Source organism: Fusarium solani (assembly GCF_023522795.1).
Source record: "Fusarium solani strain SB1 chromosome Unknown bctg00000016, whole genome shotgun sequence".
Taxonomy (NCBI): domain Eukaryota; kingdom Fungi; phylum Ascomycota; class Sordariomycetes; order Hypocreales; family Nectriaceae; genus Fusarium; species Fusarium solani.
Window position 1 is genome coordinate 905,869 of NW_027072142.1, and position 22,318 is coordinate 928,186.

Below are 22,318 nucleotides of genomic sequence, written 5' to 3' on the forward strand. Positions count from 1 at the left end.
AATTCACAGCGTCTGCTTCCGGCCCTTTGCCAGCTGCCATGGCGTCGCTTCTTGTGCATCCTTCACGCCAAGAAGCCGTAGTATGTGTAGCTTTTGGCGCCCCGTACGCCGTGTTCATGCTTGGATCTGTGGCCGTTACGAGCTCGGAGATTGCTGCCGTATGTTGGTGAATAATGCACCTAAGCTCTTGTAATATCGCTCCGTCAATTGGATCACGGTCTATGCCAGAGCTGTCCGCTTTTTCGATCGCCTTGAAAAAGATCCAATCGGCATTCCTGACATAGGTAGATGAATGGTGGTATGTGTCTAGCCAATTGTTGACGAAATCAAACACATTAAGCGCCACGCCGTATCGTGAAATTTCGATGACAGTATTGAGGACGATGTCGCGCTGTAGTTCGTCCAAGTCCAGTCTTGAGGCATTGACAATGAATTGATCTCTGATTTCCGGCCAGCAGATGAAATCGATCAGCAGATGATGTTTTAGTGCTCTGCCGTTTTGTCGATGTTGTAGACGAGTTGGCGCAAATGGCTGCGGGATGGTGGCACCATCATCTGGAAGAGCACTTAACCGCCACCGTACTATTTTCTCGAGGTAATCTGCACGACCCTATAAGAAGGACGCAGCTGTTAATAGGTATCTGACCCGACAAGATAAATACCAAAAAACTCACAATGTGATACACATAAGACTCAATTCCGGCAGCACGGCTGAGCAACCGTATTGCGGCTGCCGCTACTTGCTGATACAAGAGTTCATTTTGTATCTCTCGCAGTGAAAGAGTGAGCCCTGCGGGTGCTGCACTCATCTCATCTTCGAGGTATTGCCGACAAGCACTCAGAACCTTGTCGGCAAACTCAGTTGGAGAGTGAACGTAAGTATGATGCGTGTCGAACTGCGGCAGGAAATCAAATAGTGTCGAATCCTCATGACTGAATGCCACAGAGCTTTCTAGAGTGGAGAGGTTGTTCCCAGAATTCACTGTGGTAGCACCCATAACATCGTTGAAAGGGAAACCCAGGCCAGGATCGTGCAAGAAAGGGCTTGGAATATTGCAGCTGATATTCCAAGAATTGGCATCTGCAGTTGTGGCTTCAGGCTGGCTTGTTGTGGCACCAACGGACGAATTGAAAGAGTCCGGCTCGTCCAACTGCTTTGACGATACCGATGATCGGTCTCCCTTTGTCTTGTGTTTGCTAAGCAGCATGTCGAAGACGGGTTCCTCTGCCAGGTTTCGGTTAGCATGAATCTGCGTGGGACTTTTTGACAGGCTGAATACCGGCGGCGGCAGCGGCGGCATTACTCATGCTGAGGAGACGCTTCCGAAGGTTGAAAAGGGCCTCTTGGAGACTTTCGTTGTCGTCAAGGAGTCTAAGGTGCGACTGAATAAGAGCAGAATATCGGTCTTCGCAGTCCATGTTGGACGTCGACTGGATTGCTGTAAGAGCATGTTCGAGATGTCGAGCTCTGGCAGAGTCACGCTCACGTCGGCATTGCTGCGAAATTCGATTCTGGGCACGCTTCCGGGACTGCTTGGCATCTTGCTTGCCTTTGCGTGCCTGTGGATATCTTTCGTTGCTGCTCATGATCTGGACCTGGCGTTAAAGTTGTCGAAAGCATGGAAGTTGTGCCTCATTCAAGAAAGCTCCAAAATACACTGGCCAGTCATCCAAACTTACAGGAAGGTCTTCACCGCCGGAGGTAGAAACGCGACAGTTTGTCTCTTCCGGCCCACCCGGATAGCCGAGGAGGGCCGAAACAGGCCGATAATAAACGAAAGGGATCGCGGCTGGTCGAGGGCAAGCGATCTCACATTTTGCCGACTTATCCGCAAAGATCCCCTTGGGAACCCTATACGATCGTCACATAGTCTCGTCTGGAGCCTGGAATAGGGTATGTATGTATGTATGTATGTATATTTTTCGTCCGGGGGGCCGTGAGGCCCCAGAAGTCTCCTAAGGGAGCACAGGACGTGCTGAGCTACGGGAGTCTACCTATGATCTAACCATACAGTGTCCCCTATCCAGCATATCATCGGCACAAATGGCGCATTACATCGAGCCTGTTACCCGTCAGCGGATCAGTGTGGTCTCCAGGGTTGGGGTTGAGGCCGTCGTTCAAGTCTTTGTGAAAATTCTTGGGTCAGCCAAAGAGTAGGATAAAAATTCGCAATAAATCAACCACATAAATTCAGGCAATAAAATTTAGATTAATAGATAGCGATAACCGTGTTGTATCAGGTGCAATCAAGATCTACATCCTTTTATCATTCGAATGCATTTTATGGTTGATTGAAGGCGCAAAATCTGGGGTTGATAATGGCAGGTTGGCCCAAGCGTCCTGGAGGGTACATATATGTGGTATCTGTGATATACATGTGATATGTGGTTACCCCTGTTCCTGGAGAAGAGACTACCCAATAGAATTGCATCTTGGGCGTTACAATATCCCTGCCTAGTTTCTGCGGACCAATACGATGAAGCCTTGGGCGTTACAATATCCCTGTCAGGGTACATCCTGTATCCCCCGACACCACATCATCAGGTTGGATCTCTGACGGAAAGACATGGCGACTTATTATCCTCACATCCATCCTAACATCTCGCCCACGGATCAATCCATCAACGTCCAGGTTATGATGAAGAACACCATCTCCAAATTGCACATGATGTTTATAACCAAATTTGCCGTATCTGTAAAGTGTCACGATATCATCACCATGTATTTTTGCCGATCTTGGACGATAACATCGCCTTACTACCCTACGCTCTTCTAGGCCTTCGCCGACTGAAGCTGTTCCAAGAGAATCGTGCTGAAATCCGCAAGAACGGCTAACCCGACCTCTGTCCGTATTTCGGATTCTGTAACCGCCACCGCCTATCCTTTCCCCTACCGAGGAAAGAAACCCTGGTCGGTACCAATCACCTCATAAGCTAACTACGCCCCCTCATAAAATGTAGGGGTTTAGAGAATAAGAAAAAGAAAGAAAATACAAGGCAGAAAGGCTGGCGGGAAGCAATCACGGTTCATGTCAAAATAAACAAACAAACAAACAAACAAACAAGGAAGAAATAAGAACCGGTAGTGGCAGTAAGGTCCTGGATACTATGGACTAGGGAACTTATTCCTCTCGCATCATCACACATCACAAATAATGGCTCCCCGTGCACTCTCGGCTCAGGAGAGAAGAGATCGCACGCGCGAGCGTGTGAGACAACACCGCCTCCGAAACCTTCAACAAAACCAAGCACAATGTATTCAAGAATGTTCCCATGACCCAAACATTCGTCTGGTCGACAACCCCCTGTTGCCAACACCCAGCTCGCACGCTACCATTACAGGTATACCCTACTACAGTGATTGCTGCGAACATTGCGACGCAATACACACAATCTGGCCCGTGCACGCGTGATGTCCCTCCGATTTCCCACGAAATGCGTCGTAATACATACTTTTCGTCCGTGCACGCTCTGGGGGTTCGCGGGTCCCTGGTCGTTCCCCTATTTCTTCATCACCACACGACGCTTCATGAAATTAAAAATGCTTGCTTGCTTTTTATTCCTGGTTGAGATAAATCTTTGAAGTCGCGGCTTTTCCCAGGCGCTCCAGTCTAGCACTAGACACCTTTTCACTCATTTTCCTGAAACCCTCCCACGGCGAGGTCCTCGGAGCTTTCAACAGTTGATGATGGATTCTGCTGTGCCCGGGCTCAACATTCTCAATCGACTTGCATTGCGCATCGACCCAGATGCAAGGGTGCTGATTTGCTGTCGGCCAGATTGCCGATACGCACTCTCTGTCAAAGGCTCTGCCGTTACAACGCATCTGAGGGTGAAGCACCAAGTTGATCAGGATGAGCGAAAGGGCTTAACTGAACTCCTAAGAGGTCTAGGCCAGTCATATTTGGGTGATCCCAGTGTTGCGCCACTTCCTAAGGACGGTTCCCCTGAACATCCTGACTTGCGGGTTTGGGAGGGGTATGCCTGCCGAAAATGCCCCTTCCGTACCACCAACTTCTCATCCTTAACCCGCCATATTTCCACCCAGTACTTTCAAGGTCAGCCTCCTGGCCAGCGCGAGCTTGATGGCTTCTATGATGAAGTATGGCTGCAGGCATGGACGGCAGGCTCAAACCAGTCTCGAAAGTACTGGATCATCAGTCGTGGGGGTCTTTCTATACGGGCCAGTGATGGTGTTCAGGCTCACCTTGCATCCATAAAGGAGCAAGAACGAGCTCGGAACGGCACTGGCGACACATCAACCCTCAAAAACATAGGAGGAATTGCGACGAACCTCGAAGGAGACCAGCTGAGATTCGAAGAGCAGTCGCCCTGGATTGAAAGGACAGGTTGGGATAAGACCTATCGCGGGAAAAGTCGAGATGTGCTTTCGGCCCTTGCGGCGGTATCCTTCCCTCGACTGGGCTCCAACCTCCATCTTCTCGGACAATGCGGAACCAACGGGTTGCATGAAGACATTGTTAGCACCGTGGAAGATGAGAGAAGAATCGCAGCTATTCTCGAAGTGATGGACGTGCTTTTGGATCGATGCGAGGAAACAGCTCGCAAGACGAGTAGAAGTATTCTCTGTTGGCTCAGAAGTACACAAGCTCTAGCGTGTTATCCGAAACCTTTTGTCCTCGTACGTCACTCCTCGAGTAGGAGAAAATATCGGGTGCTCTTCAAGCGTTGTCTCGTGCTACTTTTCCGATCATATCGCATGGACCCGAGTACTCGGGAAAGACTCACGGGCATCCGGTTCAAGAGGAAGCAGCTGCATTTCCTAGAGTCGATTTGGAATCATGAGTTGCTAGCTAAACCCACTGCCGAATCCCCGCGTACGGGACTACGGATACCTGAACCGGAGCAAAGCTTCCAAGGTGGGATCATCGAAAGACGGCTGCCCTGTGACGACTCTGAGGAGAAATGTGAGGAGCACGACGACGAGGACGGCATGACAGAAAGTTCCGAAGAAGATGACGAGTGCTGGAGCGAGGAAGACCAAGTTGTACGAGATACCGGGATGAATTATAGTGAGGACTCTGAACGTCCCGTGAACGAAGAAAGAGCAGGGGACGAGCAAGCATCAGAGGAACTTATAGAGCTGCTTCTTGGGCTAAGCCTATCATTGTGCACTGAGCCAGTGACCGATGGCCAGCCCAGTTCTACTCTGCTAGTCTTCTTCAGTGGCATCCTAGGATTCTCGTCATCTTCAAGGGCTTTTCTTCCGGCCAAGTCATACACGCCTTACCTCTCAGGCTTGTTATACATTCAACGCCTGTTGTTTCTGGAGATGGCCCTTCCCCTTCGCGAATACCCCACCCTGAAGATATCACAGCGTCCACACACCAAACAACTGGAAAGACTTGAAGTTGTGAGAAAGAAATACATGGTGGTGGGGTCTCAATCGGCCTTTGAGGAAATGATCAGCCTTCGCAGCTACGGCCGAGTCATAGCACGCTCGGAGTCTCCGGCGTATCTCCTGCGTTGGAGCGAGGATGGCCAGACAGTGTATTATGGAGACATCTTTCATGTTACCATGGCCGAATTTCGACTCCTGGGTAAACACATCACCCGACAAACGGATCTACTCCGAGAAGAATTGATGTTCGGATGGGACCACTCTGTCGACTTGAGCCAGGTTAAGGACGACCTGAAAAACGCCGAACAGGGCTTTTCCTTCGTAACACATCCAGGCAACAATCTGGGAGATGCATACCTCGAACTATGTGAGCGGGCCTGCACTGCTCGCCGCGACAGCCTGTCCCCCAAAGGGAACTGGAATCAGAAAGCGGTATTTAAGTATCTCCGAACAGAGGAGGCGCTTTGTGATTACTTGAGCCTGGGGCTCTACCACCTATGTGGGCAAGGCCCGAGATGGCCCGACCTCTCAAGCTTGTCGTGTGTCAACGGAGAATGGGGGATGAGAGGTATATTTGTCTACAATGGATCCATGATCTATTTGGTACGTCATCACAAAGCAAAGAGGTCGACAAACAGGGAATTCGTCGTGGTCCGATATTTACCGGCCCAGCTTGGGCAAACCTTATGCCAGTATCTCGTCTTCATTCGGCGGTTCGTGGATCTGTTAGATCGCCAGTGCCATCTGGGGTTTAGCGAACAAGGCCGCAGCTCCCCCCTCCTATTCCGCGTTCGAACAATGTCGGGGCCGAAGCCCTGGCCATCTGGGCGTTTGACCGCGGTTCTCAAAGCGGCGACGTCAAAGGTGTGGGACAAGCCTGTAAATTCTCAGTTGTTTCGCCAGCTCTGTATCGGTATCACGGAGAAGCACGTCCGTGAGATTCACCAGCCTTTCAATCGCTTCGACGATACAAGTCAGAATGCAGACCGCAACGTCATATTTGCATGGCAAAGTGGACACCGCCCCCTGCAACGAGGAACGACATACGGCCTTGACGGGGCATTCCCAACAGGATTACAACCACAGCTGTTGCATGCGTACGAGTGGGCCTCTACCCGGTGGCACGAGTTCTTGCATCTACCGAGCAAGACAGTTCCACCAATAACACCAGAAACACCTAGAAGTCCGCCTCTCGCTCAGCATTATCAACCCCGACAGAGCCTTCAGGGGGATTGGACGTCCGGAAGCACCTTGGTCCCGTCTTATTTAACCCAGAGGACTCCTCAGCCCGTTAGCCAATCGTGCAGGCCCTTTGATGTGAGGAATGAAGGAACTTTGCCTTCTTTTAGCCCGGGAGGGCTTCCGAACCCAGTACTCGCGATGTCAAGCCAGAAGAGCAACTCGGACGATAATGAGGGGCCTGAACGAGCGATGGGTTATGAACAGTCAGGGACATGCAGTTGCTCACCAATGCAGTCAACGCCGTCGCGACCTGCTAAAAAGAGACGACTAACCGGACGTACTCCCACGCTACTCCGGACAAGCTTCGGTTCTTCTCAGCCTTTGTCTGTCAATCCCAGAAACCCTGAGCAGCAAGAGTCGCCGAACTCCTGGAGCACTGGGCCGTTGTTCGACTCCCTCACTACGGAACTGACCCTTGATCAGAACGCAGAACGACATCTGCTCTTGACGCTCATCAATGCATACATCAAGAAGAGAGAGGCGGGAATACTGCTAGAGTATCGGCTAGACGATATACAAAAGACACTCCAGTGGTGGCGAACTGTTGGGTGTGAAGTTTGCTTTGCCGTCACCGGAAAGTTATGTCCTGACCATGCTTTAAGCACATGCTCTAGGCCGGTCATTGGGCATAAGGCAAGGTTGATCTTGCAGTGGCTTCAAGGTCTCTCGATCCCGCTTTCGCTGCAAGGACAAGGAGCATGTAGCTTATGTACGCATACGTTCCACGTTTGCGGGCAAATTGGCATTGAACTCCAAAAAGAGAGAGCAGACCTACCAACAAGGGCGCTACCCAGACTGGGGACTGATGATCACTGTGAACAGAGGCCAGTGGTCAAAAGAGTCATAGCTGCCCTCTGTGCATATGACGACCAGTCTCTCGGAAAGCTTATTACTAAGATTGCATCTGAGAACGATGGGGTAGCCTTAAGTGCCGAACACCAAGCTCGGGCTTGGTTTGAGCAACAGGTCCCTTTCGATGATAGCTGGATCCCAAAACTCCTTTTCATATTTGAGATCCTGACACTCGCATTTTATTTTCGCAGAAACCGCCAAGACGGATTCCCACCCTTCCAAGGGTTTCCAACCCGAGCTCCTGGTTTTTTTACGATGCCAGCGGCCGAGAACTCCCCTTGGAAACTTGACGACGAGCGGGAAGTCAGCAGATGGAGAGCCGCCATGGATTGGTGGAGTGGGAAGTGCAGTTACTGCGCTGGCCAAGGTCTTGACGGTTCAGATATCCTTCACAGGCTTCGGGAGTGCACCCGAGGGGGCACCCCAGATGTCGAGACGGGTGGGTCTCATCCTCTATCGGGACTGGAAAGCACCGCACACAGCCTGCAGTGGATGCTACCTGCCAAAGGAAATGTGCGCAAGATGGACGAAAGACTATGACGACGTGTGGGTAGAAAACGCTCATTGGGCATGCCAATATGGACGGCACTTGGCACGCGACGTCGTCATTGGACTCTTCCAATGCGGGCGAGACAACTTAAAGAGGTCTCTACTTGATTCCGTGCATGATCATCAGGCCGCAATAGGAAGGGGACAAACCGACAGCGATAATGCCGTAGCACATTTCCTCACAAGGGAGATTACTGTTGCAGGAGTTCAAGGGTTCGAGATACTCCGACAAATCGTCGTTTTGACGAGGATCTTATGGTATGGAGACCAAGAAGACGTGACGGTGGACAGATCTCTCCTGCCAGCAAGTGAACGGTCTGAAAGGAATGGTATATCTGGTAGTCAAGCGGCACTCTCCCATGAGCCGACGGGTCACCAAAACGGGGTCCAACGAAGTCGACGACCACGAGACTCTTCGAGAGCCCGCAGAGGGGCTAGATTACTGGTAGGACAAACTCAGCAGCGTGAGAGGTGGGGAGGGATGTTACTTTGATAGTGAGACAGCGTGACGAAACTCTAGTTATATAGGCAACAGATTGCGAAGGGCTGGTTAGGGTAGAGTACACTAGTAATAGTATAACTAGCCAGGAAAAGGTTCCAAATATTTAGTCGAGTTTTCCCTGATTCTGAAGTCTTCCAGAATCAGCAAGATACCCACGACAATATATCACCAAGGCCCGATGATGCACCGCCAATTGCAGGATTAGGTCCGCCAGGTACGGGAGGCATCCGATGCGAGTTTGTCACAGAGCAGAGCACATCCCCGCCGGATTGCCGATACGTGGGTACAGAATTGCGACGGATTCGAGAGCATCTCAAGATCGAGCACCAGTGGGATCTAGATCTCAAGGGTGGACGTCGCTCAGCTGCTACGGCCGAAGAGGAAAGGAGCAATAGTCCGTGGAGGACTGGGGTGTATTATCAACGATTATTCTTGCGAGGTCCGGGCAGCGAGCTATTCGAAGTGGCAAGAGGGCTGAATCTTGATCAGTCAAGGTCTCAAGACCACGGCTCGCAGGCCAGACTTCAAGCGACCATCGACGCATTTCAGAGAAAAGGCAATGGCATCCGGAGCCAAGAGGCAGGGCGCATTGATGCGGAGAATGACTTTACGGCGCCGAATCCATGGCTTCGTCGGCTTGGATCTGCTCTTCACTTGAAGGAATTTAGCGGGAAAAAGGACTTTCTGAGGGATTTGATCTCTATGGAATACGAAGTCGATCCGAACGACCCGGACGAGTCAGACGACGCTCAACTACGGTTCATACACATCGCATTTGATCGAATGGTTAACCACGCCAAAGCCGTCATTACTCCCGAAAATGTCTCTTGGAATGCTCTGTTCGAGGTTAACCGCAAGGAACTTATCAAGGAGAGGAGCAAGCCATTTCATTTCCGGTTCAAGCCCGAGACTCAGAGACGATACACGCTCGTGGTCAAACAACTACTTGCTTATATTGTTCGCTGTATGTCTTTCGAAGACAAGGCAGATCGGCCACCGTTCAAGCTGAGCAGGAGACAGCAGAATGCATACGATACGATGATGGAGCACGCAGACGACTTAACCGACGCTTGGAAGGACCATGGCGGTGACCCAGAGGCTCCCGAAGTTTCTAAGCTTCTTGATTTGCTCGAAAATGACGTTTTGGAGCTTTATATATCTATTCTTGATCATTTCACCAAGAACACGGAGTATGACAGCGTTCTCGTCAGCTTCTTGACTGTTCTGAGCGTCCGTGCGGATGGTACTTGGGAGGGCTACGCGAATTTCACCCCCAAGCTTTCCGCAATCATGGCAATATCCCGTCTCTGTATCGTCAAGTACGCAGTTGATCAGCGAGCCAAGGCCATCAAGCAAAATATGCAGCAGGGCCAGAACCGAGAAGAGGCAGAGGAGAACAGTCCGAGTAACTTTGCGCTCATATCCGAGATGACTCGCCGGTTCATGGTCGGAGGAGGAGAGGGTTGGGAAACAACGCCAACGCAGTTCATCATCCGGCTCCGAAACTTTGGCATGGCTGCACACAACAATACGGCATCCCAAGGCTCGGTAAGCTGGGATAAGGAACACATCGTCTTCAAGGGCATCCGTCTTAGTGTTCTTGACGTACAGGCCATGATGAGAATGGCAGTCCACCAGCTGGAAGACGTACTGTATAAGGACTTGCTGTTTTGCAAAGAGTTTTCGGATCAGTCTCCGGCTGAGCTTGGCTTACCCGAGATCCCGTGGGGCGAGCTCTTGGACAACGCTGCTGACGAAACGATCGGTCATTCGTTTGTCGATAAACTATTCCAGCACGATGGAGGCGCAAGCAAGGGTTGGGTCGTTCGAAAGATATTGCAGGGCGATAGCTTGAGGGCTACGTGGGTTAAATCGGTGGGTGATGGTGGCATGGAGTTGAATGTGAAGGCGGCATATCGATATGGTCTCCGGGTGGAGAAAGCTTTGGAGTTATTGCTGTTTCTGGCGCAGTTGAGTGGCGGGTTTCCCCCAAGGGCATATGAGCTTCTCACGATTCGACACCGCAACACAGCCAACAGAGGAATCCGGAACATTTTGGTGGACCAGGGGCTCATCATGATTGTCACGGGTATACACAAAGGCTTCTCGACGTCTGGAAGGCTCAAGATCATTCACCGGTTCTTGCCGCGGGAGGTTGGCACTCCGCTGGTGTACTTCTTGTGACTTGTTTTGCTGTTCTGGGAGGATGTCCAGGCCAATGTATGGGACCGGTCTAGCTTTGACGCTGGTCTATGGGCTACAGAGGGTACACCGGAGAGCAGTGGCCCGCAGGATAACGAACAAACCGACGGCGCCGCGGAGGCTAGCCAAGAACAAGCTAGCCAGGCTGGGGAGAGCGGGCAAGGTGCTTGGAAGCTAGGACCCGGGGAGCACTGGACGTCACCGCGCTTGGCACGCATCATCCGAAGGCTCGGCGTTGCAGCGTGTGGGCAGAAGCTCAATATCAGCAGCTGGAGGCACATATCAACTGCGATCGGACGACGATACTTCCGGAATGCATCCACAGCCCACACGAGACTACTGCGGGAAGCAGACTCAGACGATAGCGACAGCGACAGCGACGATGATGGGGATAGTCCGTATGATCTGCAAGCTGGTCACGGGTCCAAGATCGCAGGCTTGATCTACGGACGACTAGTAACCGAGGGAGCTTTCGAGACCAACGAGCGCCGAGTCAACTTTCGATATATCAGTGAAGAGTGGCATCGGCTGCTAGGATTTCCGTCTGCGATGGGAGGGTTCGGCGAGGTTCTCAAGCCGGGCCGTAAGCGGAAGAATGCATCCATACACCACGAAGCACTTCAAGAGTTGCAGTTAAAGAGATGGAAGCTACGCCGCCGGATCAATATCGACCGTGAACTCACTCGTCTCTACGGAGAGCAGGCTACATTCCGGGGCGTGCAGCGGGAGGCGCTCGAGGCGATCATGATGAATAAGAGCCCGATCGTGGTGGTGATGGGAACGGGCGGTGGGAAGAGTTTGGGTTTCATGCTGCCAGCAGCAAGCTGCCCAGGCGGTGTGACTGTGGTCGTAGTTCCGTTGGTATCGCTACAAGGCGACTTGATGGAACGTTGCCGGAAGATGAAGATACCATGTGCCGAGTGGCGCAGCGATCAGTCCCCAGGGGCGGCATCACTTGTTTTCGTCACGCCCGAGTCTGCAATGACCAAGCGGTTCCACGACTACGTGGAAGGGCTTCGAGTGATGGCACAACTCGACGGGTTTGTGTTTGATGAAGCTCATACCATCTTGGAGGGCACGCGGGACTTCCGACCGAGGCTAAGAGAGCTTGGGCGGCTAGCACTGGTGGGGGTGCAGATGGTATATTTGACGGCAACATTGCCACCAAGCAAGGAGAAGGAGTTTTTCGAGCTGATTAATACGCGACCAGAGGATGTGACTATGATCAGAACCAGCACAACGCGCTCGAATGTCGCATATAGCGTGCAAACGCTGGCAGCAACAACCCCCGAAGAGGCCAGCGAGGCAGTTACGACAAGGGTTCGAGAGATTCTGGATCAGAAACTCGAGGAGTATCCATGGCCGGCGAAGATGATTGTGTATTGCAATACAGTCATGGCAACCAATGCTCTTGCGACTGAGCTAAACTGCGACGCTTATCATCGAGATGTTGACACCCGAGACGGCAAGGCGGAGAGGTTACGAGCTTGGATGAGTGGGATAGAGCGAGAGCGATATGGCGGAGGGCGGGTGATTATAGCTACTAACGCGCTCGGGTTGGGAATTGACGTCCCGGATATTCGAGTGGTGATGCATGTGGAGATGCCATTCGAGATGGCAGATTACGCGCAGCAGAGTGGACGAGCTGGGAGAGACGGCAAGCAGAGTGAGGCGATAGTGGTGCGGGTGGCAGTCGAGGGGCAGGCAAGGAGACCGATAGGGTTTGGGGGTTACGGGTCCGTGGAAGACTTCGTCAGCGGGAGGGTGTGCAGACGTGTGGTCTTGGACTCGGAGATGGATGGGCGTGTTGATCGGGATGGCTGCGAGGAAGGGGAGGAGTGGTGCGACGTATGCCGGGCCGCTAGCGATGAAGCTGAACTGGAAGATTTAGAGGTGAGCGAAGAGGATGAGGAGGTGGACGTGAGGGAGCAGGAAATTAACGTACGGCTGATTCGAAGCTGGGTGACGAACAGGGCTATGAGCGAAGCAAGAGAGGTTGAGCTATTCAAGGAGAGGCTCCAGGAGCGGTTATTTGGTGGCTGCATGTTTTGCTATCGGCTAGATTTGGTTGATAACAACGCGGACCATACCGTAATGGACTGCGAGATGGCACGGACTAGTGGGGGATTAGAGAGGAAGATTTTTGATATGGGGCTTCGGATGCAAAGTTATTTGAGGAGGGAAGGAGGAATGGAGGGGTTTGGAGGCTGTTATGAATGCTTTCTTCCGCAGGAAATATGTACTATGTATGTATGTATGTATGTATGTATGTATGTTTTCGTCCGGGGGGCCGTGAGGTCCCAGAAGTCTCCTAAGGGAGCACAGGACGTGCTGAGCTAAACTATCTACAATCGCTGCCGCACTGAACCTCGCTCAGATCATCTGCAAGGCCTCTTGGATCGGAGCGTCAACATGCTCGAGCTTTTTCTGTACTCATTACCCCCAAAAGGCACCTCTCTACTAGTAGCCCCCCCTACAGTAGTTTCCGGTAAGGCACGTCCCACAGAACATCAATACAGCTGACCTTGGCAGAGGTCCCGCCTAGCAGCGCCTCCATCTAATTCATCCAGCAAATCATCGGCACAAAGGCGCATTATCTCCAAGAGGGCATCCCGTCAGCGGGAACAAATCCCCCTCCAGCCCAGAATTCTCCTACACAGATAGATCAAGCAGCCTTCCACACCCACAGGTAGGAGAACCATGATCCCTAAGATCGCCAGTAGCTGCGACCCTAGAACCGTGCATCCTTGGGGAAAACCCTCGCAGGAGAAAAACCCAAGGCGGCCAGAACGCTGCTCTGTAGACGAGGCAGACGCCTCTTTCTACGGTCTCCAGGTAAGCTCTGTACCATTTCGACCCAGCGGTTTGTGTCTAGTGGTCTCATCCAGTGAGACGAATCGTTGAGGCCCGGTGGTGTTGTTCCGGGCAGCAGCCGGGGCTGCAGAAAGAAAGAGGTTCTCTGGGCAGTACACGACTGCAGAGGTCGGTCATGCAGCTTTTGAGCTGCGGAAAGGGCAGCAGGCCATTTGGGGCCCGTGCGTCGAGGTCGGGGGCTCAAGAGAGGGCCCAGAAAGTCGAGCAGCTGACGGCTGCTGGTGTTGTTCGGGCAGACAAAGCTGCAGAGGTCGGTCGAGGCAGCGTTAGGCTGCAGATGAGGGCGAGGGTACGTCGACCCTGAATGTCAAGCAGCAGGATGCTGCGAATGTCGTCTGGGCAGCCGAGGCTGCATAGGTCGGTCGTACGGGAAAATCGAATCGAGGGCGCAAAGCCCGGAATGTCGAAGGCTCGCGAAGCCGGGATGTCGAGGTAAGAATAAGCCGCAAATACCACATAGGAAATAGCGCCCGGAGGCGATGTCAAGAGCTCGCGAAGCTCAGTGTCGTTGGGGACACGCGTCACGAAGAAAGGTCAACTCTCTGAATCCCTTCTTCAGACAGCTGTTAGGGTCCCGTTAGCCCCACAGCTGTCTTTGCTGCCATTTTGGCCTGGAAAAACTTTCTGCCCTAGCAGCGCGCTAACAGCGGGTGCCAAGAAAAAGGTTTTACAGGAGAGAGTTGTACGTTGATTTGTTATTTCTCAATAGTACAGGTCCGGGTAGGCCGTTTCCGGAGCAACGTAACCTTAAACTACACCAACCCCACCCCAATACCATCATGAACAAAGATGCTTCGCGACCCTATTGAAGAGGCATGACTTATCTTCGGCTGCACGAATGCCCACAAGCCAGGCTTATCGACTTTGTCCATCCCGGCTACGATAGCGGCGATGACAAAAGCCACGTCCTGCTCTCGCTACGGGCACTCGACGACGGAGGCATCGACTACGCGACAGCCCACATAGCGGGTGGAGTTTTAGCTGCGAACCGATGAGACGGCTTCTTTTCTCGAGACAGGTACGGGACCCAAGAGGTTGAGAAACCTCGAGGCGAGGTTCTACGCCATAATCGATACTTCTATCATCTCCCTTCAGCCTCTACAGACAAACCGTATCCTGTCCTCACACGTTTCAACGACTGGCGTTTCCTCACAATGCCCTGCCTCCGATATGGACCAGGCTCCAACGAAAGCTGTCCTCTCTAGGGCAAACCACACCTTCTTCCGTTTTAGGATTGCCTACGGCTGAAGCCAAGCGACTTGTAACGCTTGAGGCGGTTGCGAGTATCAATAACAAAGCGCCCAAGATTTCAGCCGTCCTACTGGTCTATGAGGTAGAGATGCCGAAAGTTTCGCTACCAAAGAAGGACGATTAAAAGCTTCGTGTCCACTAATAATATGTAAATTCTGAGCTAGAGCGTTAAAATCCTTCTTGCAGAACGTTGCCGGCGCGCCGCGACCACCACATTGGACTTCGGCCGGCATAACATTGCCTCTCGGCGGTAGCGCCTGGAGCGAGAAGAAGCTCGATTATCTCGACATTGCCAGTACAAGAACACGAAGGAGACGTGAAAGCTGGCTGTGGAATAAAAGCGACGTGCCGGTACGCTAACGAAACAGTGGCCGGAACGGGGACAGCACGGCTCTCCCTCGCTCTACCAATGATGGCTCTGAGCCACGACGGACCTCCGATCCCGATGGCGCCGACGATAGCGGTGATTTTGCCCAGCGGGCCCACTGCCAGAATAACATTGTCGGCCCAGCCCATAGCTTTGCTCATGAGCTGCATGGTGACCCTTTCCCCGAAGAGGGCCAGCAGCCTTGATGCAACGTCCCGTCAGTACACAGGTGGCACCGGGCCAACTGCGACACGTACGGAGCTAGGTCGGTGAATAGGGGGTTGGAGAAATCATCGCCGGCATCCGCGGTGACGCACGGCACGAAGCAGGCTTCGATGACGAGCTGCAAGTTGTTCAGCGGCCAGCTTTTGGCGCTGGAAGAGTCTGATTAAGATATTGGTGCTTGTATAAGTGTTTTCTCATTCTTCAAAGCTCTCGGTTCGAGAGTAGCCGTGGTTTGGACGTGCGACGATCACTCGACGTCCAGTCTTGTAACCTTGGAGTGCCCAATTCCAACCCAATGTTGCCGCACCCCTAATCCTCAGTCGCGATTCTCAAAATTCAGGGCGCCTGCGAGTTTGGGCTGCTCGTCACATCTGGCTTGTCACACGCGTGGACCGAGATGGGTACGGTCCAGTGCGATTGACCGCCTGAGGAGAACATGGGCTGCGGAGCACCGGACGAATGACAAGAGAGAAACGACTTGCCGGCATGATGGCGGCAGCCACGTTGAACAGCAGTCGAGGGTTTCAGCACAAGAATCTGTCACAAAGGGAGCTGACAAGCAGGGTGGGGGACACCAGGCGGCAAGAAAAAGTAGCACCGCACGAGGACAGTTGGCCCGCATTTATGCATGCTGATCAGACAGAAACGAAGACGTGAATGGACTATTGCTTGAGCGGCTGAGGGTACAAACAAGACCCACTGGCCTGCGAAGTGTGACAAGGCGTAAGACAGGGGAAACGCGGCGATCACGTCTGGAAAAGCCAGAAACGGCCTTGGTTTGGGGTGCATTGCTCTCACATTCGTAACATCGCTCGAGTGCCCTTTGGCCAGCTTCTAAAGCTCTTGGGGCATGGCTTCGACGGGGAGCGGGTGGATCAGGGACCCTGAGGGGATGATCTACGTTATCTTCTCTGGGGAAAGAGAAAACTGCGTCGATCCATTGCCGTTTTTGGTTTTCATGGAAACCCTTGTCCAAGATCCCATTGACGGCTTGCTTGACTGGCTGCAGCCACAACAGCCCCGTCGCAGGGGTCGAATCTTACAAGCAGGGCGGACATGAGCACACGCCAGATAGGTGCCCAATTGCAGGCAGCCGATCAAGTCGTGTAGGGCAAACCGGGCCCCCGGTGCAGATCGCTTAGAGCCTACTCGATGTCTGCGGTATCTAGTCGCCCTCAAAGCAAAAAACTTGCTGCAGCATTGCAGGTGTTGGTTGTAACCGAGCCTCCCTGTCTTACCTCACACGAAGACGCATGAGTTTCCTGTCCACTGGCAGCAGCCAAGGCGGATAAAACTGGCAGGATGCGGTATTTTCTTAGCCAACGTTGCCGGAAATGCATTGACCTATTGCTGCTTGATGCTCGAACCTGCGGCAACACCAAAACAGTCACGCACTCTGCCGTCCGAACTGCGCGTTGCTTTCTTTGGTGGAGCTGAGGTGGCTTACTAGAAGGTTGCAGGGGCACGGAGTCAAGCTTGGTACGTCGGAAGGAGGCCCGAGCGGTGGTGAGTGATCAAACGACCCTCTTTGTGTTGCTCAAGACGTGCATCCTGACGGGACATTGGATCGAAGGGGAGACCCTTCCGTCATCATTGCAGCCTGACAGCTCTTGGTGTTGTGGATCAGCATCGTGGACCACTCTCTGTGGTACGTTACGGCAGACTATAGGGGTCACTGTTGCAAAACCCCACAAACCACCGCAAGAGAGACGAAACGGGTTAGCGAGATGGGCAACCCACCCCGCAGTACATTGCTCCGTGTACCTCAGCGTAGATTCTTGGATTTTTTTCGCGTTACGGAAAATGTAATCAAAGCAGCGGGACCGCAGCGGACCAGCAAAGCAGATTTCTATCACGTCCTACAGACATCGGCCACCACCATGGCGGTCGAACTGGGCAACACCAACGCTCAATTGTCCTCTTCCATCTCTTCCTCGTCCTCCTCGTCCTCCTCGTCCGGCTTATTGAGCTGCTGAGCATCGAGTTAGTAGTGGAAATGTATCTGACGACTTGATCCCGCTCACAATCCAGAGCCGAGCAGCCTCAGCGATGGTCTCCAGCGCCATGATCTTTCGCTCCTCGGGGCTCTTCTCAGCTATCTCGCCGAACGAAGCCAAAGCGGGAGCTGGTCCTGGAGCGGCAGGAAGAGCCGCACCACTACCGCAAGCTCGTAATTGTTGTGCTGCGCGCTGTGCAGCAGTCCGCCAGGCATCGTCTGGATCGGAATTCGCACGCTTGAGCTGCCGATTCAGCTCCCAAAAGGCGCGCACAGCAGCAAGAGCACCAACCGGGACCTAGAGATGCAGCTTTGTCAGTGGCTCGATACCTGAGAGCAAGCAGATATGCCTTACCGGCCTGCAGGTGTGAGCGTTCTTTGCGCAGTCCCAGCACGCAGCACCAGTATCTATTCCGTGCATGTCAGCGTAGCAGGTGTATGATCCTGGGGCAACCCAACATACTGTCTTGGGAGGCACATTCATGGCCGGGGGCTTTGGTGGCGCGTGTGACGCAGGGGCGGCATGGGAAGTCACGCACCGAGCCGATGGGAGGGGCCTTTTTCGTCTGCTTCTTCTTCTGCTCGGACGAGCGTGTTAGCAGCCGTCTCTTCGCCACATGAGGACTTATTGGATCGTACGGTAACCTTGGCCGTGGATTTGCGGGCGTTGGGTCGGACCAATCCTCTGCCCTTCTTGACTATGTTAACTCCTGCTGGGCGAGTCCCCCTCCGTCAGGTCACCGGCACCAGTTTCACTTACAATGACGGGATCGGTTGTGGGCATGACAACGCTGTTGACCATTGGCTTTTCCAACGGATACGACGATACAGAAGGGAAGGTAGGAACCAGGGTTGTAAGGGATGTGGGTTGTGTAAATATGTGCAGGTCAGCAGCGTCGATCCTGTTCCCGGTTTGGCAACGTTCCAGCAGTAAACCCCTGACACTAAGCCGCAGCGGGCCAGTTGCAACACCGCTGCGGGGTATTGCGGTGAGTCAACGTGCTAGGGTATAGTGAGACCAGGCCATCGCCGTCCCCCCCTTTTTCCTGTCGTGAGGACCAAGAAAATCGCCCACGCCTTCGACATTACCGCCAACAATGGCACGTCCGCCCAATCCAATCGATCACTACCGTGACTATGTCACTCATCTCTACCTTAACGGTGTCTCGCGAAGCAGGATTCAGTATAAGCTTCGGAAGCAATATCATGTCGCAGTCAATCTCAGTACAATCTCTCGCCGAATCGCAAGCTGGGGTCTCCCGCGCCAGCAAGCCCGTACCAAAGAAACCCCAGAGCTGATAGAGGCCACCCGCGACCTGATCTTTCGCGTTGGGCTTACCGAGAAGCAGACGCTGGGCGTTCTGCAGAGACAGGGCTGGCCGATCACGAAACGAGGTCTAAAGCGCATCAGGCTTCACCCGGACCGCCGCTGGGTACGCAGGATCAATAGCGACGAGGAGCGCCTTGCGTTGCTGGAAAAGACAGAGCAAGTCATCATCGAAATGACGCGGCGCTCTAATGCTATTTCGGGATATGGCAAAAGCCTTCTCCAGCCTTATCTTCGTCAGAAAAAGCAGCTCTGGGTACCAAGAGACCCTCTCTTTGCGATGTACAAAATCATGTTCCCAAATGAGGTCGAACTCCGGAAAAGGATGTTTCGGAGGAAGAAGGGACAGTTCCTTGTCCCAGGACCAAACTACCAGTGGTGCATTGACGGTCATGACAAGCTCAAGGCGTATGGATTCGAGATATATGCCGCAATAGACGCCTACTCGCGCAACATTATCTGGTTCTATGTTGGCCACACTGCTACAACTGCTTTGAGCGTGTTGAAGCAGTACTTGGCCGCATGTGATGCCTACGGCTTTCGGCCATGGTATTTGCAAGCAGACAGGGGCAGCGAAACGCCATTGGTCGCAGCAGCACATTGGAACTTTGTTTTGGCAACAGACGGGCGAGTGGAATGGCATGGGCAAGTGTTCCAGCAAGGGAAGCGCCTGAAAGATTCGTACAAGGCGGCTCCAAGTACGAAGAATGTTAAGATTGAGAGTTGGTGGGAGCGCATGCTGCATGTCTCGTCCCGGCAGTGGGTAGACTACTTTGGGGAGCTCGCCAGGGACGGGGACTTTGACAGCGATATGTTGGAGGATCAGATTGCCATCTACGCCGTCTTCGAAGATGTATTACGCCAAGAACTCTTCGACTTTGTGGAGGCGTGGAATCTTCATCGAATTCGCCTTCAGAAGAACCGTCCACACGTGATTCACGGCCAGCCCTGGATGAATTACCATTACCCCGATCCAGACAAGGCATGCAACTGGGGTATCCCCATTGACCGCTCAGTTCTAGGTGAAATGGAGCGACCATTGGCTGATATCGACATTAGCACATGTTTGGAGCCGGAGACAAAGAATTGGTGTCGCCAAGTTCTTTTCGAAATGGGCTACGATCAGGTAGTCCTTGGAACTCGCCAGGAGCCGGACAAGTTGCGGCCTTTCAAGCGCTTCTACCTTGGTCTTCGAGATAGAATCATTCAACACATCGAAAGTGGTCAACAACCTGTGCTGGCATACCGTAAAGCGCCAACGGGGGGCGTTGCCGAATATGTAAGCCACACTATTTGTTTGCTAGTAAACCAATCTAAACGCATATAGCAAGCATTGCTTGAACGAGCAAATCAAGCCCGAGGAGAAGAGCTTGGAGACGGGGAACCAGCAGAGCAGCCACTGGTGGAACTGGGATTTGAAGATGAGGAAGGAAACGACATTGAGGGAATAAGTGATGACGGAGAGGATAGCGACAGTTCAAATGGGGAGCCTGAGTAGTCAATCCTTCCTTCTCCCATAGCGAACGGCAAACGTTGTGGGGATTTTAGTGCCTTTGAAGCGTGTAGAGTGGGCCGGTGGAAGGGCTCTAGCAGTATCAGTGTCGAATAGTTGTGCTTGAGTTTCCCCCACGGTTCGACGAATCAATTCCGGGTTTACCTGTTAGGGTCAGTTCTTAGCTCAGTGGTGAGGTGGTCTGGTTTCTTACGAACTCTGGAATAAAACTTGTCTCTTCCTCACAATATTCTTCATCCACTTCATCTTCGTCGTCGAACACGCCCTCGCCTCCTTTCCCATCAGGCAGACTGTCAAACCCTAGATCGCAGGGTGGATCTTCCACTTCACTAAGATCTGCCACATCCCCATGTCCAACGGTATCTTTAGCAGTATCTCCAAGCTCGTCCTGTGTCGGGCTCTGGAAGGAGGAAGCCGGAACAGGCGTTTCCTGCTTGATCTTGACGTGTATCTCCTGCTCGACCTGATCCGTCTCCACAGTGCCCCTCTCTTCCTTGACCTGCGCCTCTTGCTTGACACGCTTCTTGCGCCCGGAGTATGGACTTGTGTCCTCTTGCTTGACCTTCCGCTTCTTGTCTTCCTTGGCTGGCGTTGAATACTCATCTGGCCTCAGCGGTGTGGCCGGCTCCTGCTTATCGACTACATCCGTGGATGTCAGGACGACTAGCACCTTCAACTGCCCAGCTTGGTTGTTCGAAAAGTGCCCCGAAGCGAGCATGCTCGACGGTGTCGTGTACTTGTCGGTATTTGGAACGGTAACGATCTTCTTGCCAGAGACCGTCGAAGCGTAAGAAAGGCTCCAGAGATCCTTGTTCGTAGGATCGATTGAGGGCGGAAGCGGACGGAGGTGATCGATTAAAATCTCAGTGAACGAGGGCCAAGTCAGAAGATCCGCCGAGGAAAACTTGATCACCGTATCCTTCAAAGGCAGCACCGTCTCTGGGACCTCCACTGCAAGCCCATTGAAGTACTTGGTCTCCAAGCTCACAAGCAGAAGACTTATATGGACCCATTGGTAGCCAGTTCGTTGCCTCGCAGGCTTTCTGGTGCTGCCTTTGGAGTTCTGAATGGCTCGACTGGCCGCTGAAGCGACAGTCATGAACTGAGAATTGCTCGACGTCGGTATGCGTGCCCGTGTATTCACCGTGCCAGGGGCAGAAAGTTCGTTGGGGAGTAGTTGGGCGGCACGTTCAATGCCGATGGATGACACTGGTTTCGGTCTGTCACGCATCAGCTGACTTGCTGGACTCACAGGCCGTGGCGGAGAGTCCTCGAGCTCCACCACCTCATCATATGGGCCAGGAAGTGCTGGAGTTTTTGACCTGGCTCGACGCTGGGGCCGAAAGGGATTGACCAAGCCGCAACGGCCGCAATAGTTCGCGCCAACATATATGGTGGTGAAGAGGTCATAGTGCTTCTTTCCAGCTTGGACGCAATAGACATGCTCAGGGGGAATCTTTGGAGGGCCCATTTCAGTTGAAGAGAGACGGTGAAAGTAGGAAAAGGAGAGAAGAAATAGAATCTGGTTTAAGAACAAGATTTTAATTTAAGCAAAACAAAACAATATCCCCCTTTGTCGCAGCGGATAAAGTCGCTAGGCCCATTTAAGCAGGAGGATGCTATGCTAGTCCGCTGCTGACCAGACGCGGGATTACTGCGGTAATCCTCTGCTGCCTCAGTGTGCCGCTCCTCATTCTGAGTTGGGGGTACGTTAAGATAAAGACTACACAATGGTCGTGGCTACGAACGCAGAGTTAAGACTTTGAACACCAAATTTCGACCCAGTACCATCATATAACAAAAAAGGTCAAGCTCTCAAAGTCGCTTCCATATATATATATATTTTCTTCCTACTCCATAGGGCGTCGACATTTACAAATTTCCAGCACCATCCAGGGTAGGGGCTGCGACTCGGCTTTCCTTGTTTCTGGTACAGGCGCGCCTTCGGCCAGGATAATGGCAAACTAAAGACGTTTGGTGAACTCGTTTTGGAAGAATCAATTCAGCTCGTCGGAACCAAGTTCCAGATATCGCGTTGTGCGCGTCAATATGGTAG

General features: G+C 52.7%; 6 protein-coding genes across 6 annotated transcripts; 2 read left to right on the forward strand and 4 right to left on the reverse strand.

Moving 5' to 3' along the window:
• Positions 1-62: 62 nt before the first annotated feature.
• MRS44_018638 (uncharacterized protein) lies at positions 63-1,587 on the reverse strand (the record flags this gene model as incomplete). Its single annotated transcript, XM_065616110.1, has 4 exons — positions 63-126; positions 180-610; positions 675-1,225; positions 1,281-1,587. 4 exons carry the CDS (start codon positions 1,585-1,587, stop codon positions 63-65), a joined length of 1,353 nt encoding a protein of 450 aa, XP_065472182.1.
• Positions 1,588-3,688: 2,101 nt separating this feature from the next.
• Positions 3,689-14,831, forward strand: MRS44_018639 (uncharacterized protein; the record flags this gene model as incomplete). The annotated part of the gene is made up of 12 exons (XM_065616111.1): positions 3,689-7,152; positions 7,219-7,313; positions 7,434-7,895; positions 8,297-8,450; positions 8,600-10,687; positions 10,745-12,876; positions 13,087-13,197; positions 13,399-13,544; positions 13,690-13,872; positions 13,927-14,015; positions 14,437-14,552; positions 14,602-14,831. The coding sequence occupies 12 exons, from the start codon at positions 3,689-3,691 to the stop codon at positions 14,829-14,831; spliced, it is 9,270 nt and encodes a 3,089-aa protein (XP_065472183.1).
• Positions 14,832-15,002: 171 nt separating this feature from the next.
• Positions 15,003-15,914, reverse strand: MRS44_018640 (uncharacterized protein; the record flags this gene model as incomplete). The annotated part of the gene is made up of 3 exons (XM_046271813.2): positions 15,003-15,402; positions 15,459-15,544; positions 15,849-15,914. 3 exons carry the CDS (start codon positions 15,912-15,914, stop codon positions 15,003-15,005), a joined length of 552 nt encoding a protein of 183 aa, XP_046124435.2.
• Positions 15,915-17,335: 1,421 nt separating this feature from the next.
• On the reverse strand, positions 17,336-18,206 carry MRS44_018641 (uncharacterized protein; the record flags this gene model as incomplete). Its single annotated transcript, XM_065616112.1, has 5 exons — positions 17,336-17,395; positions 17,451-17,720; positions 17,778-17,830; positions 17,886-18,000; positions 18,183-18,206. The coding sequence occupies 5 exons, from the start codon at positions 18,204-18,206 to the stop codon at positions 17,336-17,338; spliced, it is 522 nt and encodes a 173-aa protein (XP_065472184.1).
• A 313-nt stretch (positions 18,207-18,519) lies between these two features.
• On the forward strand, positions 18,520-20,247 carry MRS44_018642 (uncharacterized protein; the record flags this gene model as incomplete). The annotated part of the gene is made up of 2 exons (XM_065616113.1): positions 18,520-20,028; positions 20,077-20,247. The coding sequence occupies 2 exons, from the start codon at positions 18,520-18,522 to the stop codon at positions 20,245-20,247; spliced, it is 1,680 nt and encodes a 559-aa protein (XP_065472185.1).
• Positions 20,248-20,422: 175 nt separating this feature from the next.
• Positions 20,423-21,733, reverse strand: MRS44_018643 (uncharacterized protein; the record flags this gene model as incomplete). The annotated part of the gene is made up of 1 exon (XM_065616114.1): positions 20,423-21,733. One exon carries the CDS (start codon positions 21,731-21,733, stop codon positions 20,423-20,425), a length of 1,311 nt encoding a protein of 436 aa, XP_065472186.1.
• Positions 21,734-22,318: the final 585 nt, after the last annotated feature.